This window comes from Magallana gigas, chromosome 9, assembly GCF_963853765.1.
Source record: "Magallana gigas chromosome 9, xbMagGiga1.1, whole genome shotgun sequence".
Taxonomy (NCBI): Eukaryota; Metazoa; Mollusca; class Bivalvia; order Ostreida; family Ostreidae; genus Magallana; species Magallana gigas.
The window spans coordinates 35,597,739-35,623,128 of record NC_088861.1 but is presented as its reverse complement, the minus strand read 5'-3'; the positions used below and the strand labels follow the sequence as shown (position 1 = coordinate 35,623,128).

Sequence of the window (25,390 nt, the reverse complement as noted above, 5' to 3'; positions counted from 1 at the left end):
TAAACACTAACCACAGTACTTATATATGTTAGTCTTCCGTGGTAACTTGTACATACATGCACGTCCTTAATTTTAAATTGTTTTTCTAATTATTTATCAATATTAAATATATAGAAGTCGATAAACTTTATGTATCTCTTGTGAGACGTACTATAATACACTCCCCCTCTCTTGAAATGTGTCATCACATGTTTATCTAAGTGTACAGTATCTCATGATGATGAATGAATTATCAGGTCAGCTCTACTCGACTACTATAAAACAATGGGTTGGCTATCTATGAATGAGACTTAAAAAGGCTTTTTACGACATTACGCGTGTATTCTATTGGCGAGCGAAACACCAGCAACATGTGAGTATATGTCCCTGACGTTGTCATTCACAAAACTAGGAGTTTGAAATCTTTTTTTTCGGGGGGGGGGGGGGGGGCTAGGGAGGGGGCTCAGATCGACCTACTCTAGTCGAAAATTTTACAACTACTTTTAGTTACTTTATAGCTGTTTGAGTTTCGTATTAAAAATGAGCGATAATTTGTATTACATTTTTATTATTCCATTTCCAGTGTTTATACAATATAGAAGTTTTTAATGCTATGTCAAAATTTGAAAGTCAAATATCAAGTAATAAGCAAGATACAGAGTTCATAATTCGTCGTTTTGTTAACAAAGCTCGAATATTGTCATTTTTACATATTTATTGTATTGGTGTAAGTTTCAATCAAATCTATCTTTCTTCTGTTGATACTAGTATTTATGAAGATATTTAGTTAGTTTAAATTGTTTTTTACATGTCATTTTGTCTAAAAAATGGTAAATCTCTACATAACATATTTTGTAAACAACTATAAGACTCGAGCTTTGTTTACATACCTCTGTATCTTGCTTGTAACTTGACTTTTACATTCAATATTTTGGTCAATCATTTAAAATGCACCTGTAAACCATTTTATGCATAAAAAATAAAAATTGAATTTTTGATCTCAAATCGTGTCCAAGTCCCTTTAAATATTTTTTATCATCAATTAAACGATACGTATGTACATTCCTTCATCAGACGGCATGATTTTTTTTAAAATCATCACTAACAGTGATTTGTGTTCATTCTCATTATCCGTACATTTCTTTTACTTTTTAATTCGATGCGAGTCATTCTCACAAATTGAGGGGTTACGTAAGTTCATTGACCATGCAGTGACCGTGACCCAAGACCCCTCAAGTTGTAAGGATAAAAATCCCCATTGATCATTAATCATGCGAGAATCGAGATTTCTTTTTCAAGGGGGGGGGGGGGGATCCGACTGTAATTTGAGTTTGCCGGAGGGGGAGGGGGGGTCCGAGGAATAATTTTGGTGTTTTTATGATATATATTAAAGAAATTTGAATTTTGCATGGGGCGAACCCACCTGACACCCTCCCGTTCTAGATCCGTGCATGAAAATTAATGCATCTGCATGACATATTAGAAACGTTTGTGGTGTCGATTTCGTCTACTTGGTTTGGGGAGGGAAGGGAGGTCGGTCCTGTCTTCAAGAACCTATGGATGAAAGAGACAATTAATTTGATAGTTTAGAAAGGGTACTTTTGGGTATAGACTATGAAAAGAAACTAAGCGTGTATTTGACCTTGACCTTCTGCATTTGATGCATGTTTTTGTTTACATACTGCAAGTGCGTAGTTTTGTTTTGTGTTTTGGTTTTTAATTTTTAATGTTATTTGATATCGTAAACATGTTGTTTAAAAAACGCTTTGTTTCACAATTTTTATTGTATATTATTGTTCCTTAACAGGTAATATTTTTTGCTACTTAAATTCAGATTTATAAAATATCAAAGTAAACAGATGTTCTAGAATGAAAAGAAAATAGATGTTGTTAATGAACATGTGCTCTTCTAGAAAGAACGTTATTAAGCAGTTTATCATTTTTTTATTATGTGAATTGCATACATGTTACAATCCTTTTTGACGTCGTAGTCCGCTGTTTTGCACATTGATTTATAGGGATGTGTTCATTTAATTATTGTGACATCAATAGTTAGTTCTACATCATGTTTTTTTTTCAGCGCGTGTGTGTACATAGATTCAATTCGTAATTTAAAATACACGTGAATTGATAATTAGAATACCGGTATAACATGCACATTAGAATATGCCTTTAAACATATCTTAAAGCTATCATATCAAGTGAGAGGTCTTTATACTCATTGAAGCAGTCTTTAAGTATGAAAGTTTTTGAGTTCTACGAAAATCAAAGAAAATATTGTAGACATTGCAATTGGGGTAGATGTTATAATAAATTAATTTATACCATGGAGTTATATTCTGTTTACAAGTACAGCTGATTTTTAAATATATTTTCCCCTCTAAAATGATAATTTCTTAGATTCCTAAATGCGATAAAGTAATGCCATATGCATGTGCTTCAATGATAGATAATGGATTCTACATAAATGTGTGGAATGTTCAATGCATTGATGTGGTCAAATCACCATAATAGTTTTACAAAATTTCGTTTCAATGATATTTTTGCATGACATACAAAGGTATAAATAAATGGAAAAGGAAAGGGCGTAGAAAGTTTTTATCAATGAAATGTCATAACGTGGTGATTGTCACTATTTGAAGTGTTTATAAGAAAGCATTTCCCTTGCGTAAGAAAAACGCTCACTAACTTAAGCGATAGACACTTCGATACTTAATATATTCAAACTAAGTCATTAATAGGTCGAGTCGTTTGTGTCAGTCAATGCACAGATGATGTCCTAATAAAGCAATTCTTTTGGTAAAAAATGATTTTTTTAGTTTTTGGACAACAATAATAATGCATATGAGTGAATTTATTTCAATTATAAACGCCTAAAAACTGCATGGGTCTGCATACATGTACAATAGATACAGCTTCCAAAGAAATAGATAATACTTCAGCTATTTTATAAAGCACCCTTTGCAAGAATTATCAAAATAAATTTACAAACATCGACATTATCATCATCATCACCATCATCACCATCGTCGTCGTCGACGTTATTCCACTAGAAGTTAGTGAGAATTCAGTGTATATTTTTAGAGAGTATATTATTTCTGTTGAATCAATTTTGACACTGATCGTATATAGGGGCATGGTCACGATTTAGGTCAAATTTTATTTTTTCAATTTCTATTGTTTATAATGCTTCAGTAAGGCATTTCTAATAATCAAATAAAATTTGAGAGTGATTCGCAGAGTTATAAGCAAGATAAAGGGCTCACAATTCTTTGTCATGTAAACAAGGCTCGTGCCCTGTTTTTGTTTACATGGGTTCAATATACCAGTTTAAAACTTTTTTCCATCTTTTTTTTATTTTAGGCATGGTTAAACAGTTCCTAACGTTTAACACATTCGTTATAAGTTTGAAACTGAAATTTTTATATCATCGTTCAAAATGTAAACAAACGCTTTGTTTACATAGCGAAGAATTTCAAGCTCTGTTACTCGCTTATAACTCAACAAATGACACTCAAATTTCGGTTGCCTATTAAACATGCCTTTCTGAAACATTGTGAATATTAAAATCGGAAAAATAATTTTTGACCAAAATCGTGACCATGCCCCTTTAACCGGTTAAGACATTTAACTCCATATGTAACTGTACTCGATTATATGTTCAATGAAATCAATGACCAAGTTGTCAACATTTGATCTGGTACATAATTTATATACATGTACATGTACATATGTACCTAGCTTTTGTTTCGTACCCGGTAAAAATGAATACAAATAAACGGTACAGGTATAAAGCACAGGGATTAAAAATACTAACTGAAGCTCCACCTCCGCCCCGGTCGGGATTGGAACTCAAGAACTCTGAAACCCATTCTCCTAATAGTGAGCGGTCAGCGCGAAAAGTTCGGCGCTATCTTTGCTTTTGATGCTGATCCCCACTAAGTAGAGTAGGTTCCAAGGGTCGAAAGTTCGATCTCCGGCCGGGGCGGGGACGGAGCTCCAATATATTGAATTTCCCTGTGTTTTATGTATATCTATAAATTCTTCAATATTGGAAAATGTATCTCAAGTTTGAGAGTTATTGCAGTGTTATATTTAAGTAACGGGGTCTTTACCTAAGGGCGAGACATATAATTTAATCTTTGTTAACTTAATTATTGTGTTAATACATAAAAGACTAGCTAAAGTATACCTATCCCGGTTATTTTATTCTTACAAAACATATCATATTTTGATATGGGGCACATATATATCTGTAGAAATCATCATGCAAAACGTAGATATTGTTTCAGTGTTGTCAGTACAGTCCTTTACGAAACAAGAACTTTCGGTCCTATTCAATTTGCTCCTGTTAGTCAAACCTAAAATTCCAAATTCTTTGTAAAAAAAAAAAAACTACTAATAGCCTGTAGGTGGTGTGAATAATTAAAATTGTGGGTGCATTTAGAAGTTTACATGTATCAGTTTCGATAAAGCTTTTTACATTTAAATGTATGGGGGAACATTCCTTAAATTCCTACTTTTATAAGGCAATATATAAACGAGCAGGCAACATAAATGAGTGAATGGATTGATATAAAGAAAACGGAGGATCAAGTAAGATTTTTTTAATTAATAGGACCTTTTTTTTTGACAAAATAACAATTAGTTGATATTGATGAAATATAAGCAAGACGCATTATAAGCTATACTGATTTTTTTATTTTTTGAACGGGAAATACCTCCCCTAAAAATAGATTTTCAAAACCAAGGTACAATGATTTTAATCGAAATGTGCGTCTTAACCTCAGCAAATTAACGTTAAGAAATATTTATGCATTAATATGTATATGTGCTTTCTCAGGGTTCTTACATATATAAGAGGCAACAATTTCAAGTGTACTGAGACTGTGAGACATGCCTTTTAAGGTACATGTTAAATAACTAATTTTATTTATTAATTGATTTTCCTATATCACCACATAATATCATTTCAGGCATGTAGCATCGGGGAGGGGAGGAGGGCACTTTTTGCGCAGAATTTTCTTAAATTTACATACAAAAAATTGAATTAACATGGAGTTGCCCCCCCCCCCCCACTTTTATGGGACCATGTAAAAAATTGATTTGAAAATAAGGAAATAAACAGTGAAATTGAAGTTAAAGGTATACTCCCCCTCCCCCCACGGATTAGGATTTTCAGGATTTTGGAAAGTAATTTTTTTTTGCTTGTCAAGATTTTTGGACGAGTCTGCCCCCCCCCCTTTTTTTCAAAAACGATGCTACGTGCCTGCATTTTATCTCTGTTTGCACGCAGTCATTAAATAAATATCTATTGGTCTACATGTATACAGCAAATCACAGAAATTTAGAATAACTAAATTCGACACAATTCAGTTTACTTTGTTTCAAGAAATTGGTGTCAACCTAGTGATTGTACATAATCGCTGGTTACTTTCATAAAAAGGTTACGAAACCCCGACTTACCTTCATCTGTCGTATGCCAACTCTTTATTTATTTGAAAATGTTAACGTTAATTTTGTGATTGTAAGAATGTCCTTGCAACTCGTATCACAGTTCTTCAAAAAAAAAAACTTTACGATAGTCTTATGTGCATGGTATCTATTACATGTCTATGTATTCAGTTTTTCTGACTTCAAATTGTTTTCCAGGTATTTATCAATATGTTGTATTTAGATAACTTCTTACGTTTTTGGGTGCGACGTCCTAAAAAGTACTCACCCCTGTTTAATTGTGTTTCATAGTGTCATTTGAGTCATAAGTCCCCCATAATGATGAATGCTTTATCAGGTCCTACGGGTCAAATATCTTCTTCACAGCTATAAAACCATTGGTTTCATATCTGTGAACGAGACTGTTTTGGCGATTGTACACGTACATTCTACCGACGTAACACCTGTAATCTGTGAGTATTAGTTCTCTAGACATAAAATTGCCATTTTATAACACACGGAGTGTGATATCGTTTTCAGTGGGTTTGTTTAACTGTATATGCATTTTTTTTTTAAATGCATTTTATAGTACAAAGTAAAGATATCCAATTCCATCGTTTAGATATAAAAAGCCTTCATTTATATTTATAAATTAAAGTGTCCTTTCTAGCAGTGCAACATGGAATTTCAGGCGTTAGTGTTTCGATTATTAGTCGCTAGCTATATTTATAAACAAGTACAAATAAAAAGAAAATTCATGACTTTAAATAGGAACATAATTATGAGTGTATCATTTAATCATACTAGTATGTATACAAAAAATATTGTATAAATTGAGTAGTTTTCAAGACAGGGCGGGAGAAGAGAGTGGGTGGGTGATTAAACGAAACTATGAATGAAAATAGCATACTGTCATGTTGTAAATTTTGAATTTACCAGGTGGCAGTAAATTCAAAATCTACAACATGACGGGGTATAGTAATCATGCAGTTAGTATAATCAAACTGTAACGATATTCTGTGTGGTGATTTATTTCTTATTTTTAAGGGTTTGATTTGCTTCAGAATTTTGTACGTCTTACCGGTAAAATGGTGTAGAATAGTTAGTTACATGTATAGCGTTGTTAACGTCGTTTTACTGCACACATATTTAAGATTTCGGAAGTTATTTAAATACAAACATCTAAAGTACACATAGGTATACATATTTTACATATTTTTTACGTGTACCAATATAATTGGTATCAAATCTGGTTTTGTGTTCCAATATTAATGGTCATTATAATTCGGATCAAGAAATAAATATCTTATATATTGAGTTTTATGAAAATAAAAAAAAAAATAAATAATAACTAATTATATTTCACTCATCAGGCATAGATATCAATTCAAATCTTTTTTTTTACCCTGCTTACAAGTAAAATCGCATCGTATGTACAAGTTTATCAAGTTCTTTCACTGGTGTGCATATTTCACCCAATGTTTGAAACCGCAATATGTTTATTCAATGCAAGCCCAATATTATCTAGACAGTGGTATTTCTGTGGCAAATTTTCGTTTACAAGTGATCTTGGTAGATAAGTTTTTATCCACCTATCCCCGCTCCGCGCCTTCTCTCTATCCCATTACCATGATGGAATCGGTGCACATATACGGAGATCCGTTAGCGAATTAAAAAAGAATACACAAATTAAGACTGAAGTGTTTTAAACAAAAACATTATATCAAAGACTCTGATTTGAACATATGAGTTGCTTAATCGATGCTAAAAATATTGTCAAAGCCTGAAGAAGAAGTTGGTCATTTAGGCTTTTAAAATTTTTAATCAAAACGTGTAATTTTTAAAAAGTATTTTTAAAATAAATTTGTAAATCAAAATATCGTTACAGAGCCTTGATTTTTATCGAAAAATAAATTTAATAGCTATATACCCAATTTATCCGAGTATAAACTAGGTTGGGGTAGTTTACGCTTTATAAACCACGAAGCGCAATTTATATTTTTAAAAAAGCCAGTAAAATCTATGAGTACAATGTGGATATAACTATATATTGAATTCATTCATTATAATTTTAATTTTTTGCTATCAATTTTAGATGGAAAAACCCCGGTATTTTGACATTTAAAAATGAATTGTGCAAAATTCAAACGTACGTAACGCCAGGTGGTTTGTATCGATTTCGACGTTAGTCTTACTGTGACGTAACCGGTAGGCTACATTCTATACATGACGTACCGGTTAATTTTTCCATGCAGCCAATGTTTTACTATACAAATGTTTTGTAACACAAATACTATGGTGTTACCAGTTTATAGCGAAACCTTATTATTTTGCTCACAAAGTTCGATAGAAATATAAAAAAAAAGACGGTGGCCAGAAAGTACAATATGGGACAGTACATTATCAACAAAAACAATAGTATTACTACATGTACTAGTCTTTGTAAAACCATGTGAGATAGTTGCACTTGTCTCACATAGATAAAATGCATGCGCGGATCCAGAAAATTTTTCCAGGGGGGGGGTCCGAAGGATAATTGTATTTGCCAGGGGGGGTCCGAGGCATATTTTCGCGATAATTTTACTATGTAAATTTAATAAATTTTCATTTTCCAGGGGGGGTCGGGACCCCCCCGACCCCCCCCCCCCCCCCCCCCCTCTAGATCCGCGCATGAAATGTAAGGACTGAATTACCTATCAGAGGATGTAATTATGCTATAAGTTCATACATAAGTGGTTTACTATTCAAAGGAAAATAACTGCTGTAGCAATAATCGGGTTCCGTATACATGTATATATATACAACCACATGCTTTAAATGCCATTGTCTATATAAAAAGACGTACAAGACGTTCATCGTACGCACATGCATTTGGGAGGAGGAGGAAAAACGTCTGAGGTATTTGATATATATAGGCCTATGCAATTTTAACATTTTAAGCTAACATTATAATTTTGTTAGGCTAGCTGCATGAATTACATTTACACATCTGATCTTACGACATCGGGTTGAGCTGTCTATCCGATGCGGGAGATTTTCGGTTTGAAACATACTTTGTTGTCGTACTAGTATAATAGAATTATTCTAAACTTTAATGAAAAGACAAGGGTTTTTATTTATTTAAACTCATTGGGTGGTTTGTGTGTTTGGATACAGATATCTAAAATATGCCTTTATTGAGAGGTTGTTTAAAAATTATAAATGAAAATCTCTCTCTCTCTCTCCTCTCTCTCTCTCTCTCTCTCTCTCTCTCTCTCTCTCTCTCTCTCTCCAGGCACGTAATATCAGCTCCCTGCCTCATCTATTTTTTCACGGAGCAAACATTTTTCTTAAATTTGCATATAAAAAAGTGAATAAAGATGAAGCCCCCCCCCCCCCCCCCACTCTTTTTGGGTGCATGGGAATAAGAAAAATTGAAGTGAAAGTAAGGAAATTCAGTGAAACATTGCGCTACACTCTAAAAAAAGTTTTACTTAGTAATCATTTTTTACTTAAAATCATATTAATAAGTAAAAGGTAATTACTTAACATTTACTTACAAATTTAAAACAATTACTGAACTTCATGTTAATTACTAAATAAAAATATTTTACTTACATTTACTTAATGTGTAGAAATGTTTTACTAAGTAATTCCTTTTTACTGATTATTGTTATGAAAAAAGGGACAATCATTTACTAAAAACAAAACATGATTTACTAAGTAATTCCTTTACTGATATTTGTTATGATAAGGCACTATCATATACTTAACATGATTTACTAAGTAATTCCTTTACTGATATTTGTTATGATAAAGAACTATCATATACTTAAAGCAAAAAAAGACTTACTATATAAGTATATTATGAATTATATAATTCTAAGATAGTCTCAATAAAAATTTCTATTATTACGAATATAAGATCAACTTTAATCGCATGATGTTTTATTACATAAAAGGCAAAATGACCCCCCCCCCCCCCCCTTCAGACCCCACGTATTACGTGAACACCAACCTGTCTGTTCTTTTGTTATGCTATATTCTTTTTTCCTACGTTTAAATATCAGTTAACTTATATTGGAGTGTCTAAACCGCTTGATGTTGAACCATGAAGATTGAAGAATTTTTTCGTAGTCTGTTCAGTGTTTGTTTCTACTTTTACTTTTGTTTCAATGTAAAGCTACGCGCGCGCTGATTGGTCGATTAATAGCTAGCCGCCAATTTTCACATTCGATGCTGCCATGTTGTCTGCCATCACCGATGTGGTAAATTGAATGAAAATAAGGGAATAAGGCTGTGCACAAGGTAAAAGAATGATTGTCAATGGAGTATTTACTTTTGGAATATCCACGGCTAAACCATGTAAACAGAGGACGAATATAAGTCAATGAATCGAGTCTCAACACCCAAGGCCACTGCATGCACCATCTCGTGCATGATCATGAGCACGTTTTTGAAAAAGTAAGTGAAGTAATGAAAATATATTCGTTGAATGACAGTTTAAACAGTTATTGGAATATAAAACGAAAGACTGTGATCTTTTATAATGAGTTTACACTAGCGTCGGAAGCAAATTGAAAGTTGGGGGGGGGGGGGGGGGTAGACTAATCCTCAGAAAATTGAGAAAAAAACCCACTAATTCCCAAAATCATGGAAATCCTAATCCGTGCGGAGGGGGGGGGGGTATACTTATACTTCCAAAAAAAAAATCTTACCTACCAGATTTTTTTTACCCAAAACATGAAATTCCTAATCCGTGGAGGGGGGGGGGGGAGGGGGGGGGCTAGTATGCCTATGACTCCAACCTCTCAATCTTTCAAGGTAAATTTAGGAACAATTATCATTGCTGCGAGAAAATGGGGGGGGGGGCTGAACCCTCTATGATGCTATGTCCCTAATGATTAGGTCTAACTTTGCAAAAAAAGTGGGGGGGGGGGGTTCTGACGCCTATGGTTTAACAGTTTAAGGCCATCCCTATGACAATGCCAGGTGTCGAATCAATCAAAAGGCTTGTTATAGTTATTGACATTGTTGTGATGCATGAACAAATAATTTAAATTCAAAATTTATTTAAACAACGCCAAATTTAGTGAATTATCATTACATAGTGTATAAGTACATTTTATATGACTTACATTTTTATTACTTAAATAAAAGAATTCATGTTCTACTCACATAGTCAGAGTTAGTAGTGCAAATTTGTAGCTATATTGATTAAAAGATCAGTAGATGGAGTAAGTATATATATGATAGACTAACTTGTATTTCTTAGAAACTGCTTTTAAATTTGAAAAAAATTGTGCTTATATGAAATCCATTTATCTTCCCAATAGGTGTCTGCCCTGGTGACCGGGTTACAGAGACCTAAAGAAAACCTTGCATGAACAACTAACTCACTGATTTTGTGATCAAATGATGCAAACAAAAAAGAGTGAAGACAGAATTTGTGTAAGACTACGTAGAAAAGCATATAAACAACAGTGCTGAAGTCTGACCATTCCATTATCCATTGTGGACATTATTGTGATATTCGGATATTTGTGTGATATTGTTTATTTGTGAAATTATATCGGAGAGCACATACAGGAGACTGTCATAAAAAAGACATCAAGAATGCCTTAAAGATTGCCGTGATTAATTGTAATATGACCAGTGACCTTGCAGGGCTTAATTGTGAACTATATGGTTTGAACTTCGCTCATTGTGAACTTTAATCCAAGTCCATCTGTGCATGCATGTTGTGATCAAACTGCATTCAAGTTTATCAATCTGCAGCAACAAATCATCACCAATTGGTTGAGTACTATTTGTCAAATTTCATTATGCCTATGGTTTGTTCATCAATTTTGTGTTTATTTTTGAAATTTATAAAATGTGCAAAATTTAAAGTTGATAATTTTATCTTGTGTCCTTTATCTCTAATTTTGCTGCAACTGTTTAAGTTAAACATCTTTGTTAATCACCAGTAGAAGTTATTTGTAAATTGATTAAAAAGCATAGTACATGTATGAGTAACTCATTATTAAATGATTATAAGTGTTTATTAATTGTTTTTATGTTGTAATATCTTAAAGTTGCTATGTTTATCTGTAAGCTTGCAACTGTTTGTCGCAAATTTGCAGCAAACTCTCTGCAAAATTGACGTTGCTTTAAAATGTTGTACAAATTAACGTCATTTTATTAAATAATGGGCCTTATTTTCTGATTTAAGTTGTTAAATATAAAATTATCTGGAATTAATTTAATTTCTTCCTAAGTATATATTTTTTCCTTATTTTTATTGTTTTTACATGGTTATTTATATTTCCGTGCATGTTTGAATAGTTTGATTGTTTACAATGTACATATAGTTGTGAGTCATTACGTATTTTGCCATGCATATCCTGCAAAATGTTTAAAAATGCAATGTTGAGGTATGTTATACAACTAATATTTTGGTTGTTGTGAAGGAAACGAGAGATTTTCCTTTCAAGTGTATATAAAAATGTGAAATACGATTTTTCTATCCATTATTTTTTTTTCAGTAAAGCTTTAAATTGCAATTATTACCAACAGATTTTCTATATACTGTAGCTTTTTTAAAGAACTTTCTTATCTGGAAAATTAATTGCAATGCTTATGATTGCTTGAAGTAATTACTGCTTTCTCTCAAGTGCACATTTGTTGTAAATCCAAGCTAGTCAAATTAGAAACCTTGTACACATAACATTTTGTTAGCCAGTTTATTTATATGTGTTATGGTATTACAGATTTATTGATTTACTCAGTTGTCTGGTGTTTTTTTTTTCCCTAAAATTTTCTTAGTTCACAGTTATCAGCGAGTGCAAGGAAACAGAATTTTAGACATGTTATATAATATTTGGAGAATAATATGTCTACAACAAGTAAAAAACATATGGGTAAACCTGCTAAACCATACTGGTATGAAATAAGTAAATTATTTAGATATAAAGATAAGTATTGCTATTAATTAATTATAGAATATTTTAAAATAAATGAATTTGATTACTTGAATTGAGAATTATATTGAGTAAATAAATAACAAGTATTTATATACATTTTAGTAATTGCAAAAAAAGATGTAAATAGTGAGTAATAAATTTGTTTACTACAAGTAATTAAATTACCTATAACAAACCATATTAGATAAACTAATGAAAATAAATGAATTTAATTACTTGAATTGAGAATTATATTGAGTAAATAAAAAACATATTTATATACATTTTAGTAATTGCAAAAAAGTAAATAGTCTACTAAAAGTAATTAAATTACTTATAACAAAATGATTTTGATTACTTAAAATAAGTATTAAATTGAGTAAATAAATAACCAATCTGTATATACATTTAAGTAATTGCAGAAATGATGAGTAAAATAAATCATAAGTAATTGTATTAGTGGTATTTACTAATTACGATTCCAATTACTAAAGGAGATTGCCTTTTACTTGCTATTCTGACTAATTGTATTACTTAATATTTATAGTTTTTCTTAATTCAAATTCTTATTTTAAAAATGTATAGTAAAACTTTTTTTAGAGTGTATTCGCCCCAAGCCCCCCTCCCTCCCACTCCCACCCCCATACAGCTTAGGATTGTCATAATTTTGAAAAGTTGTCTGCTTCCTTTTTTTCCTTAAAAAAACCGATTCCACACGCCTCCTCTCCCTCCTCTAGCTCTTATGTGATAAACAATTGTCAGCAGCTTACACCCAAACAATTCTGACTAGTACTCTATACTTTGTAAATGTGTGCTCAGTCTTTACTCGTTAAGTTTAACATTATGATACTTCGTGAAGTATTAAGCGTCTAGTTTTAACGTAAAGTTGTGGCTAACCTGGTAGGACAGCGCTTTGTCTATACTGAAATACTACACACAACGTCTACGAACCTTTCTTGTATATTTTTTGTATGGATTAATTGTATACAATGTTTGACAGTTAAGACATCTTTGGTTTTAAACTTTTAATGGTAAAAGGGGCCGTACAGAGGGGGCGAAGAGACCGAAAGCGAACATTTTACTAAATATGGTTAAACTTAGCACACATTTTCATTCAATTTGCAGTAATCGTCATTAATAAAGAACTTAGTTCACATTGACGTAATGAACATTTCAAATAACAGCTTCAAAGAGAATGGAAAACAAAACTGAGAATTATTGATTATCGATTGACGCAATTATGGATCAGCTATATATAAATCGTATCTCAATATTCTGATTAATCACTATATACATTTAATTGGTAAGTTATGTATATATATATGCATATACCAATGTCTAAATTTTTAGCGGTTATATAATTAGAAAATGTTCGGTTGTTGGCTCCTTCCGGCTCTTTCTCAATCGGTAAAATGTGCTCATAGTTATATTCATCAAGTTTTGTTTTTTTGTGTTTTTTAAGGAACTTTCTGGATTTTGTTTTAAAAAATCATTTCAATCGCGATAACTTATTATAAGTTACCATGTAAAATTATTAAAATCACTTTCAAGTGCTATTGAAAATGTTTTATGTTTTGTATTAAGATTTTAAAGTTTGGTACATATTTTGTGTGTGTGTATATATATATATATATATATATATATATATATATATATATATATATATATATATATATATATATATATATATATATATATATATACTATTTTAGTACATGTACACATATGCCATGTATACTTACCCAATATTTAAGCCTGGTACAGGTACATGTACTGTACATGTATGTCCCCTGTCTTAACCAGAGCGAAACATCACTACCAGCTTCAATTGACTATGTATTAAAGAAAATATCTTTCAAAATATTGCATCATCTATGCATGTTTACAAATTGTTGTGCAATGTTGGAAAAATGCCAATTATATACCAGTATATATAAAATATGTTTGACATACCTACATGTTTAATATGTTAATGTTTTCTGTGGATCTGGTTATTATGCTCCTATTCAGGTAAATGGCACTATTCCTGCATGAAACATATGGGTCATCGAAGGCGATAGAAATCTGTTTGTTTACAAATAATCAATCAGAACTCCTCTGCTGTCTCCCACGCTCAACGACGAATCCGAGGAGTTCCGATCGATTGACAGAACTCACTAGATTTTTGTCATTGAGAAAAAAATCCATGCACGTCCCATTGATCAAAATGTTTCGCTATACTTTATTAATATGTAAAATTGTTTGAAATAATTAAATTAGTTCGTATGTGTGTACTTTTTTTTCAATTAATATAGGCACTTAAACGATTGGCTGTACTATATATAGGTATTCCCTAATTCTATTTTAAAATCGAAACTGAAGATTATCAACCATCTTCGCTAGCCAAGGGTTTTCGGTCCACTTTGCTCGGAGCAAAGTGGACCGAAAACCCTTGGCTAGCGAAGATGATTATCAACATGTTCAGTTTATTCGTGAAACTGGGAATGTAAGGATTTTAGAAATGAGGAATATAAGTAAATCATAATCAGAGCTCAACATGGCCAAAATCATTCATATTTTCTTTTGCGCGGTTGTGAATTTAATTTCATCTGACATAAAAATGCAGATAATGTTTGAGGTATTTCCCGTTTTAACTCCGTCTGTACTGGTCCCGCTGTCTCCTAGGCCTCTCATTCGTAGTTCAGTTCAATGGTCGTGGGAGAGCCTTTTTCATATCAGTAGAAACAATTTCTGAATATGTGAAGGGCACATCTGTTGCGGACAATCGATTGCATCAAAAGGTAGTGAACTATATTTCATATGATATAGTCATGTACTCAGCTATTACTCTATGTGTTGTATTGATTAATTATATTCTTCAGTACAATTATATAATACACGTAGGTTGTTTATTTGGGTCACGGTTGTTTATTTCGGTCAAGGTCAATGAATTGCGTTTAAAAATGTTATAAATTCGAAAACCCCTATTAATCCACTATATAAAGTATAAAACCCCGCATTGTGGCTGCCGGTAAGAAAATCTCTCTCTCTCTCTCTCTCTCTCTCTCTCTCTCTCTCTCTCTCTCTCTCTCTCTCTGTAGGACTCAGGCACGTAGCATCGGGGGGGGGGGGGGGGCAGGGGGGCCTGCCCCCCCCCCCCCCCACTTTTTCTCGCAGCAACACATTTTTAAAAATTTACATATAAAAAATAGAATTATCATGGAGTTGCCCCCCCCCCCCACTTTTATGGGAGTATGTAAAAAATTGATATGAAATTGAGGTGCGAAATTGAAGCTAAAAACTACGCCAGCCCCCTCCCCCCCCCCCCCCCCCCCCCGGGTTAGGATTTTTAAGATTTTGGGAAAGTTTTCCTTTTCTTTTTTTTTTTGCTTGTCAAGATTTTTTGGAGGAGTCTATACGTAGTAAATATTCTTATGGATAATCGTTCATGCGTGTATTGTGTATGTTCCGTATAATCGCTATATATAAGCTTTCCAAATAGTGTAAACAATGGATAAAATGTTAGTATCAGCTAGGGACAATATCATAAATTTTAAATTTTATACGTCCCAATCTAATTAAAATTATAGATCCTCGATCCGCTCCTTGTTTTTCTGTTGCATAAAAAAACAAGGAGCGGATCGAATTTTAATCAGATTGATATAATAAACAAATACTAATTCTCACCAGAGGCCGTGCTACATAAGCTTCGCTTACACGATGAGAGAATGAAACAGATACAGGTAAGTAGCATGAGAAGGCGGGGGGGGGGGGGGGGGGCACTTTTTGGCGCAGCAAATATTTTTCGTACAACCATGGAGCCCTCCCCCCCCCTCCCCTTTTAGTACCATGCAGGTAAAAAAAATGAAACTGAAAATTAAGAAGGAAATGGACAAAGTATTTCAAAGTAACTGTGATAACAGACAGGCATGAGACAGGCATTGCCAGTCTCGCATGTTATCAGTAAACATCACGTGCTTGCCGAGTATGACAAATAAGCTATTTTTAGACGTGTCACGTCATAGGTCTTTATATATAACATTGGAAGTTTCAAAGCTCCTCAGTTACAGTGATACGTCAGACGAGGTATGACAGAGTAAATATGGAATATCCTGCATGAACCCTATACCTGTATAGGGTTGTCCAAAAATGACGATTACAGTTGTCTATGTTAAAAAACTATCGTGAATTCAAATAAAAGAGAACTTATCAGTTTATATTACTATTATATATAATTAGTATAAACATGATGAAAGATTAAATTCTTTTATTGATGTCACTTAAATAAATAGATACTGTATGATAAGGAATAATTTTTATAGGTTTATGTTCATATATATATATATATATATTAATTCATGACATGCAAGGGTCCTAAGGGGGACATATGTTCTTTAAAAACTATAATGTAAATTGAGTTTTTTTCTAGATATATTATATTATATTTATGATTAACATTATCTGCATTCAATGTTGTTTTTTTTTCAGAGCAGAGATTTGCTATATATGGATATAAAGAACAAACCCGGTTTGGAGAGAAGCCTTAGCTGGCCTCAAGCAGAAAAAGAAAAACTGAGGGCATTTCATCTGTTGTACGAAAATCATGGATCGGAATCCTCAAAAATGCACATCATGCCAGGGGAAATCAAAATGGTGGAATATCTGCAAAACATGGACAAACGACTTGCACAGATATTAAATGAAGTGAAGGAGGTACGAAAAATTTGTTCACAAAGTAAAAGTTATATAACATCTCGTACAGGACGAAAACATACCACATTGAAAAGAGGAAAAAAAAATGTGAGCAGAAGGACTAGTACAAATCGAGTATTATGTCACCATTGTAAACCTCAAAGAACCCAGGCTATGGAGAAAGAACTTATCAAACTTTCACAAGAAAGGAATGTAAATTTTGTTTTATATTTCTTACAAATAATGGCAGTTTTGAGCCAAGCATTGTCCAAAGTTCCAAGTAAAGTTCAAATCAAGAGGAGAAAATCAACAACAGATTTTTGTGGCTTAAGAGCTGTTGTGAAAGATGATATTTCAGAAAGAACCTTGGAAAGAATTAGAACAAAGGCTGGAAAAAGTGACATGTTACTGGACAGTTTTATGTACAGGGATTATTTTATTCGTGAAAATGACGGAACAAATGTTGCACTGCATCCACTCATAGCAACCTCCAGAAACCTTGACGAGTTTGTGGCAAAAGAATTGTCCAGCGGTACTCGGCAATCAACCAATCATATATCCGTGGAAGCTTCTAGGTCAAGGTCAAATGAATCATTATCATTGTCCGAAGGGCCCCATTCCATGAATCTAGAACTGGTTCGTCTGGAGACATTTAAAAATTTCCCCCTCTCAAGGTCTGTTTCCGCCATCAAGCTTGCCAAAGAGGGGTTCTATTATAAAGGTGAGGGAGATGATGATCTAGTCATTTGCTTTGCATGTAAATCGGAGAAAAGGGGATGGAGAGATGGAGACATACCCAGAGAAGTTCACCAGCAAATGTCACCACAATGTCCCTTACTGAATGAGCATAGTGTAAATGTCCCAGTAGGAGGGAGTCTGAACAGTCATAATGGAAACCACCAACATCCACACACAGAACAAGTCAATGAAACCTCGGATATTGAAAGAAACCATCAGCATTCAAACTCGGAGCAAGTTAATGAATCTTCACAAAGGACTATACCACAAAATCTATCTGATCCACGAACTACAGAAATTGGAAGACGATCAGAAGAAACTGGAACAGAATCAACTGTTGAACAAGGCTCTGGAAGTATATCTGGGTCACCAACACTTGACCGTGACCACTTAGTCCCAGCATCCAATAGAAACACAGAGAGGAGTGAAACATTGTCCTCACAGAATAATCAAAATACTGAGAGTCAGTCAAACCCAAATCACAAAAAGTCAAGAGCCATTCAAGAACAGATCAATGCATTTTTAAGAAATTTAGATCCCCTGGGAATCAATTTTGACCGAGCGAAATATCCTGCATATGCTGTTCTTGCAACAAGGGTCAGCTCATTTCAAGATTGGCCGACTAGCTTGACGCAAACACCACAAGTTTTAGCCCTGGCAGGATTTTTTTATGCAGGTTACGGGGATTACACGCGCTGTTTCTTCTGCGGGGGAGGATTACGTAATTGGGAGCCAGGAGATGATCCTTGGACAGAACATGCCCGATGGTTTCCAAAATGCGCCTTTGTAAGACAAAACAGAGGCGACGAATTTGTTGCATTAGTACAAATTCGGCACCAAGAGCTTGTAAGTTGATTTTTTTTCTTTATATTTTTAATTTCAAAATTAAAGACCTTGAAAATCATATTGTTCTTGATGATTTATTTGTTAATTTCTTTATTCGTAGAAATTTTACAATGTGTGAAACCTTTCATTTTAAGTGATGCACTAAGACTATTGTGCATTAATGGCTATTTTTATATTGTTTTTTACAGGAAGCTCTAGAGGCAATGGGAGAGGGAGCCACTGCTGCATCATCTGTTGAGCAGAGTAGTTCAGTCGAGCAGAACGGAGGATTATCTAGTGGATCTAGACAATCTGATATCACAGCATTTCCATCTTTTCAAAGTGTCCTGGAAATGGGTTACTCTGAAAGTGAAATTAGAGAAGCATTTAACCAGTTGAGAGGGACAAAAGGTAATTAATAAGAGGACCACTTACTCTTAGATTAATTAAGATATTAAAAGCTGTAAATTGTTATATGATAACTTAATGGAAAGAAAAAAAGAATAAAGCAGTGAGAGAGATGAGCAGGTGCTCAGAGAGAGAGAGAGAGATGGAGAAGAGAGAAAAAGAAAAGAGAGAGAGAAGAGAGAGCTAGAGTGATAAATAGCATTTAAAATTAATTTTGAAAAAAAAATTGTGAAAAATATAGCAGCATAAATGTACCATGATGTTAACATTTACTGGTTTCTTTTAGATCCAGAAGACATCACTGGGATGGATCTTATGGAGGTCATTTTAAGTAAAGAAGATAGAAACAATGGACTGGACATCCCCCCTCCAATTCACAGCCCGAGACCAGCCAATGAAAGTCAATCTAGAAATCCAAGTGTTGATCACAATACACCTGATATATTTCAGGGAGGTCAATTGGAGGCAGCAATTTGGCCCACCCCACAGGAAACTTCAGAATCTGGGGCCCATGAGAAAACACAAAAAAATCAGGACAAAGGTAATTTTTATGTTAATATTCTATTATTCATTTTAATATTCAGTTTAAAAAAAACTGAATTGAATCATTTGATTTTTTAGAAAAGTCCTAAAATTTTGTAATTTTTGTATTTTAGATGCTGCTACATCAAACACAGAAGAAAAGTTTGATTCTCTGAATGATGCACTGGCACCTGCAATGTCTCTTGAAGGTATGTATTTTACATAACCGGTGCCTTATAATGAAAAATTCTATGCATAAAATATACATATATGGTTTTTGTTGATAATTTGAAAAAAAAAATGTTTAAATTGTTTCAAAAGCATTTTTTTTTCACTTAGATTTTATGTTCTGACATAAAAAGCATATATTTATACACCCATATTTTGTATTTTATAGATACTCGTTCACTAATGGAGGAGAACAAAAAACTGAGGGACCTAAGGATGTGTAAGATCTGTATGGAGAATGACGCCTCCATCGCCATGTTGCCGTGCGGACATCTTTGTTGTTGTGCAGATTGTGCCCCCGCCATGAGGAAGTGTCCAATATGTCGGCAGTTTGTGAAGGGGACTGTCCGTACTTGGCTTGCGTAAAGGTCAAGGTAAAAGGTAACAATTTAACCCTTTTTTGTTGTTGATTGGTGTAAAATTTTCAACCCTATCAATGAATTAAAGGGTTAAGATCAAAGGTTATATCCGTTTTCCTAATCTTAATAGATGGAAAACAAAAGAAAAATGATGTGGTGGGTGAGAGTCGCAACTTCGATTCATTATTCATGTCGCGTGTCGTCGCTTACGTTTCTTGTGATATTGATATTGGTGCTGCCTTTGAAACTGCATAAACATGAACATGGAAGAAATGATTTGCCATCCCAGGATCCAGATTTAGCTCCTGCGCGCATCTTGATTTTGTACGAAACAGTATCGCCTAACTTCTGGTGGAACTATTCCCTCTACTATGTGTGTACACCTCCCAGTGGTCAGTGAGAGAGATTTTTTTTATAGGAAATACCTGGTAATCTGAAGCTTCAATAGATGGATATTTTATTCATGTCAACAATGATTTTTTGCAAAGAATCTGCAACACTGATATTTACTGTTATGTAGAATACATATTTTATTGAATTTAGAACTATAAAAATAGTAAATAGTAAAATGGTATTGACCAGTGTATTAGAAGAATATTGGAAATATCAAAACTGTTAATCTTAATCATGATGGACAAAAAGAAACTGAAGCCCATTTTATATAATATATATACCAGACTCAGCATATATTTATTTAAAGGTAACTGCATGGTGCTTTACAATTTTTCAACATGGAGCATTGTGAAGTTATATAATCTTATAAGTCTTTCAAAAAAGGTTGTTGTTAATTATTGTTATTTTAAATTGTTACCTGTTGTTAATTAATACCTTTGGTTGGTATATATATTAATGGGCATTTTTTTGTTGACTGTATGAACATTACCTTCTTGTATTCATATATTGTACATTTATTTATAAGGTTGTTAATACATGTATTTAGTGGATATACTAGCTGTAATTTGTTAAATGCTAGATATTTTTCATTAGTTTGTTATTTGTGTGTAAAAGTCTTATATGAAATTGTTGAAGTCTTTCATGGAATTGTTGAGGTCTTTTATAAAGTGCCATTTATTTATTATTTACATCTGTTACAGATTTGTTTAAGACAAATTAATGAATTATAGAGTTCTATTTTTACAAATTACTTTATCTTGTTTTTACAATGATCCATTTGGATGGATTTAGATTTTTGTATTCCATATATTGTATTATTTCTAATCATGCTAAAAATCAGATTATTATATATTTTTGATATTTTTATCTAATTTTACTTTATGTTTTTAAGTAAGTCAGCGGTATATAGTTATTATCAAGCTGTCAGCAGGTATGACAGTTGAATTTTTTAATTGTTTTGTTTTTTGTTGATATATTTCATGCTATTAAGTTTATTTTTTTTTTAAATATCAAAATAAATTGTTCTTCTATCCATTTATAATATATCTTTTCCTTTTATTTTTCTTTTGTTTTCACATGAAGTGAAAGATTTATCTAAGTACAATGCATGTAGCTGGAGTGCTAGAATATTCAATTTTTAATTTGTATAACTACAATGTATAATTAAGTATAATTATTGGTGGTACTATCATGACTATGCATTCAATTTTGGAGTGAGAATCCAGTTAGTTATTAAACTTTAATTTTTGAAGTTATTCATCTTTAGGGTAATGATATATCAAAATCAGAATTAGTTTAAAGGAAAAAAGAATGGTGAGTCATAATTTAGAATGATGTTGAAATTGGAACAAAGTGGAGTATTCTAAATTCTGACTTTTCCTTAAGTTATTGCATAATTATAATATAACGACCATAGAAAAAACTGGAACTCCGGGGTTGTTATTCGTGACAAGCAGTCTAAATATGGTTATTATTCATTAAAGTTGCGTTTACACCAGATTCCCTTTAGGGCGCCATCCCTGTAATTCAATAACCCTCTTGCAAAGCAAGAAATGCGTAAATATGACTTGCATTCGGAAATACATGTATATATTGCGTAATGATGACCCCTATATTTTATATCAATTTTTAAAAGACATTCTTTTGCCGTTATTTATTCTCGTTTTTGCATGTGTATCTTCAATTTTTCAGTTAAAAGAGTACCCTTTCCTTTAAAATTTGACTTGATTTCGCCCACTTAATTATGTTCTTGAAGAACCTGCGTATGTTTGTATTTGATTTTGTAATTTACGAATTACGTGAAATAGCGCAAGAAATACACGGTACATGTATGTGTATACTTATTATGTAATGTGAATATTATATAGATGATATATTGTGTAGGTTAATACTATGCATGTTAAAGTTTAGTTCTGTTTTGTATCTTTGTTAACCAATATGTTAATTTGCAATAACAGTTTTTGATAAGATATGTTGAAATAGTACTACACTCTTTCACGTGAATTGCACGATTCGGGGTAGAATTACAAAAGATGTATATATATATATGTAGGTCAAGTCGGATTATCGTGACTATATCATTAAAGCTAAATATGTACGAGATTATTATCTCTTTCAATCAAGTTATAATGTTTTGTTGTGGTGTTGTGGAATAATCATATGACCTGGCGTGAGATTGTTTGCAATGACGTGTCGGAATTTTATGAATGAGTTTAATTAGGAGCGAGTTCGATCACAAACCACTGTCACCGTAGTTCGACTAAATTGAGATCGAACTCACTTTAGTCCGACTAAAATGTAACCGTGGTCCAACCAACGGAGAGTCTCTAGTCTGTCTCTGGTCAGGTAGTTTAAAGATGGCGGCTGAAAGCGAAACCTTCAAAAATTGCTTTTTTTTTAATCAGCACAACATGCAATGTATTAAATTTTAGCATGCACACATATGATTTAATGTGTTTACAAGGTATTGATCGTCTTTTTCATGAACAGTAATATTATGAGTAGCAATTAACATTTTTCTATTTTTTTTTTAACCAGACATCGACCAATGTGCGTTCGAACACAGACATGCGCACATTAGGTTTTCCTTACTACCGTGGTTTAACTCTAGTTAATGATCGAACTCGCCCTAGATTTCAAGTTATGACGTAGAAAAAGGGAAACACCCTGTGTATATATACAACAGATATAAATATTTTGGATTCCCCTGGTGAACTGTCGTCAATGCAGAGTTGAAAGCACTGAACATGAAAATTTTGCCATAGTGATTGTAATTAAAAATGCACAAAATCAATAAGAAGTTATTTTTCCGAGTGTTTTTCCAAAACAAATACATTCACCCCCGCATTTAATAACATTGCAATACTTGTGTATGTTGAATTTAAAGTAACTATGTACTATTCGATGTAAATTAATTTTTAAAAGATTGTTTTGGGGTGTTTTCTTCGATACTTTTGTTCCATGAACACCCCCCCCCCCCCCACAAGCACGCACACTTTGACAATTTAAAATAATTATTCAAATGAAACCAAAAAAAATTATAATAAATAAATGAAATCAAAATAAGACCACAATTAAACAAACACAAGTGATAATTTTGAATATCTTTTGAGAGTGTGCTTTAAAATTTGTTTTCTGCAATAAGATAAGACATTCAAATTGAGAGTAAATGATCGCAATATAACATCTCTGATCATTTATTCTGTTCTTTACAGTGTACAAAGTGAGGGGAGATCCTAGGTCATCAACACGCCTCCTCTCTCGAACTCCATTACCAGTGATGCTTTTATCACATATCTGTATATCATAACTCGATATGTATGAAGGTGGATCTGGTATTAAATATACGCTGCTAGCTACCTGAGATCGTGGGACCGTCAATAGTATGGTAACAGGTGCTCTCAGAGTTAAGTGGGATTTTTTTTTTCATTTTAAAGTTACAGTATAAATTAACAAAAAAGTTCAGCCCATGTACATTGTATCATGGAAAATATACCATATAAATATAAGTTTAATTTTTTTTTCAATTTATGTTTTCATACCGAACCTTAAAAAAATAGTCTAGAGAAACATAGTTTTACGATAAAATATCACACCTAGAAAAAGGCAAAGATGTAACTTTTGTGTTTTGTGGTGTATCAAATGCATTTGATAGGGTTTGGCATAGGGGTTTATTATCCAACTCAAAAATTTTATTGGTCTTGATGTTAATATTCTGGGATGGTTGAAAAATTATATTACAAATAGAAAACAGGCAATTCTGATAATTGTTCATTTGATATGATTTTATTTAAAAATTGTGGAGTTGTAGAAAATTGTAGGTAAATCACCTTAATTGGTCCTGCATGTATGCTAATGAAAAGAAAAGAAAATTTGACACGCACTTAGGTTTAGAAAATGCATGGTTATCTAAAAATCAGATTAGAATTAGACCTAACCGTTGTGATGGGATAAAAGGCATGACGTTCAAAGTGTTTACTATACTTCAATTAATGTACGTCATGCTAAGTGTCCCTTTAACTATTGATTTCGATTCAGACGTCACCAACCAATTATTTTATTTTTATTTTTAGCCACCTATGATTTTAATGCCGCTGCAATATCGTGACTTCTCGGTCATTTCCCAATCCACTTTATTTTCCTTTCGTCGTTACCCGAATGGCTCTAATGACCTGACTAATCAGATTGGCACTTGGAATCCCCCCTCTCCTTGTGACTCACGCGTCGACTAGGATTTGGGGAATAATACTGAGTAAAATTGTTTACGAATAAATTATGCGCAAACACTAGTAATGCATACACTAAATTACCGTACTAAATGTTTACATGTGCCATGAATACACCATTATTTGTAACTTTTACCCCGCTTGCTTTCGCTTATCCTACGAGCATAATGTTAGTTTGTATGTAGGTGCCTACATGTTTCTCTTCTTAACTTTTTTACATATATGTTATCCTATAAAAATGATCGTACCTTAACAATGAAATGAATGATTGAAATTGATATAGCTAAAGGAAGGACAATTTGTCAAATCACGCGCGGATCCAAAAAAAAATTCCTATGGGGGGGGGGGGGGGGGGGGGTCAGGCTAAATATATATGAGTAGAAATGAATGACTTTTCCATAAAAACATTAGCATTACAGAAAAATGAATGTTTGATTTAGTATTTTTTTTTTTTTTTAGAAAATGCAGTGCAGTCAGATAAGAAAATGTCTTTAATCGTGTCATGCAATACCTTTCTAGTTTTTTCCAACTCCAAGCCACTGATTGGATTGGGAATGTGTTGTCATTTATCTAGTTTCGATAACAGCGACTTTTCTTTGATTCACGTCCCTATACGAGTCTACTCGGAATAATTGTTTTCTAAAAAATATGATTTAAAAAAAATTCTCCAATAGAAAAAATGTCG

At 32.9% G+C, this 25,390-nt stretch overlaps 1 protein-coding gene and 1 long non-coding RNA gene across 8 annotated transcripts in view; one reads left to right on the top strand and one right to left on the bottom strand.

The window, feature by feature from the left end:
- LOC105334815 (baculoviral IAP repeat-containing protein 2) overlaps positions 1–25,005 on the top strand; it is a 55,450-nt gene extending 30,445 nt beyond the window's left edge. Inside the window, exons 1-7 of one of the 7 annotated variants that reach the window (XM_066070971.1) lie at positions 16,287–16,400; positions 16,803–18,590; positions 18,779–18,980; positions 19,264–19,518; positions 19,634–19,708; positions 19,897–20,108; positions 23,695–25,005. In XM_066070971.1, the coding sequence (XP_065927043.1) occupies positions 16,302–16,400; positions 16,803–18,590; positions 18,779–18,980; positions 19,264–19,518; positions 19,634–19,708; positions 19,897–20,093 (2,616 nt within the window). In that variant the 5' untranslated portion in view covers positions 16,287–16,301 and the 3' untranslated portion in view covers positions 20,094–20,108; positions 23,695–25,005. Of the gene's footprint in view, positions 1–8,262; positions 8,311–15,292; positions 15,346–16,286; positions 16,401–16,802; positions 18,591–18,778; positions 18,981–19,263; positions 19,519–19,633; positions 19,709–19,896; positions 22,603–23,694 lie in introns of those variants that run through there. The other 6 variants (XM_066070970.1, XM_066070968.1, XM_066070972.1 and 3 more) reach the window with 6 other exon arrangements.
- On the bottom strand, positions 1,403–14,489 carry LOC136271287 (uncharacterized). The gene is made up of 3 exons (XR_010709207.1): positions 14,289–14,489; positions 14,078–14,167; positions 1,403–1,533 (listed from the first exon to the last, which is right to left on the bottom strand). It is a non-coding gene; the product is annotated as an uncharacterized lncRNA (long non-coding RNA).
- Positions 25,006–25,390: the final 385 nt, after the last annotated feature.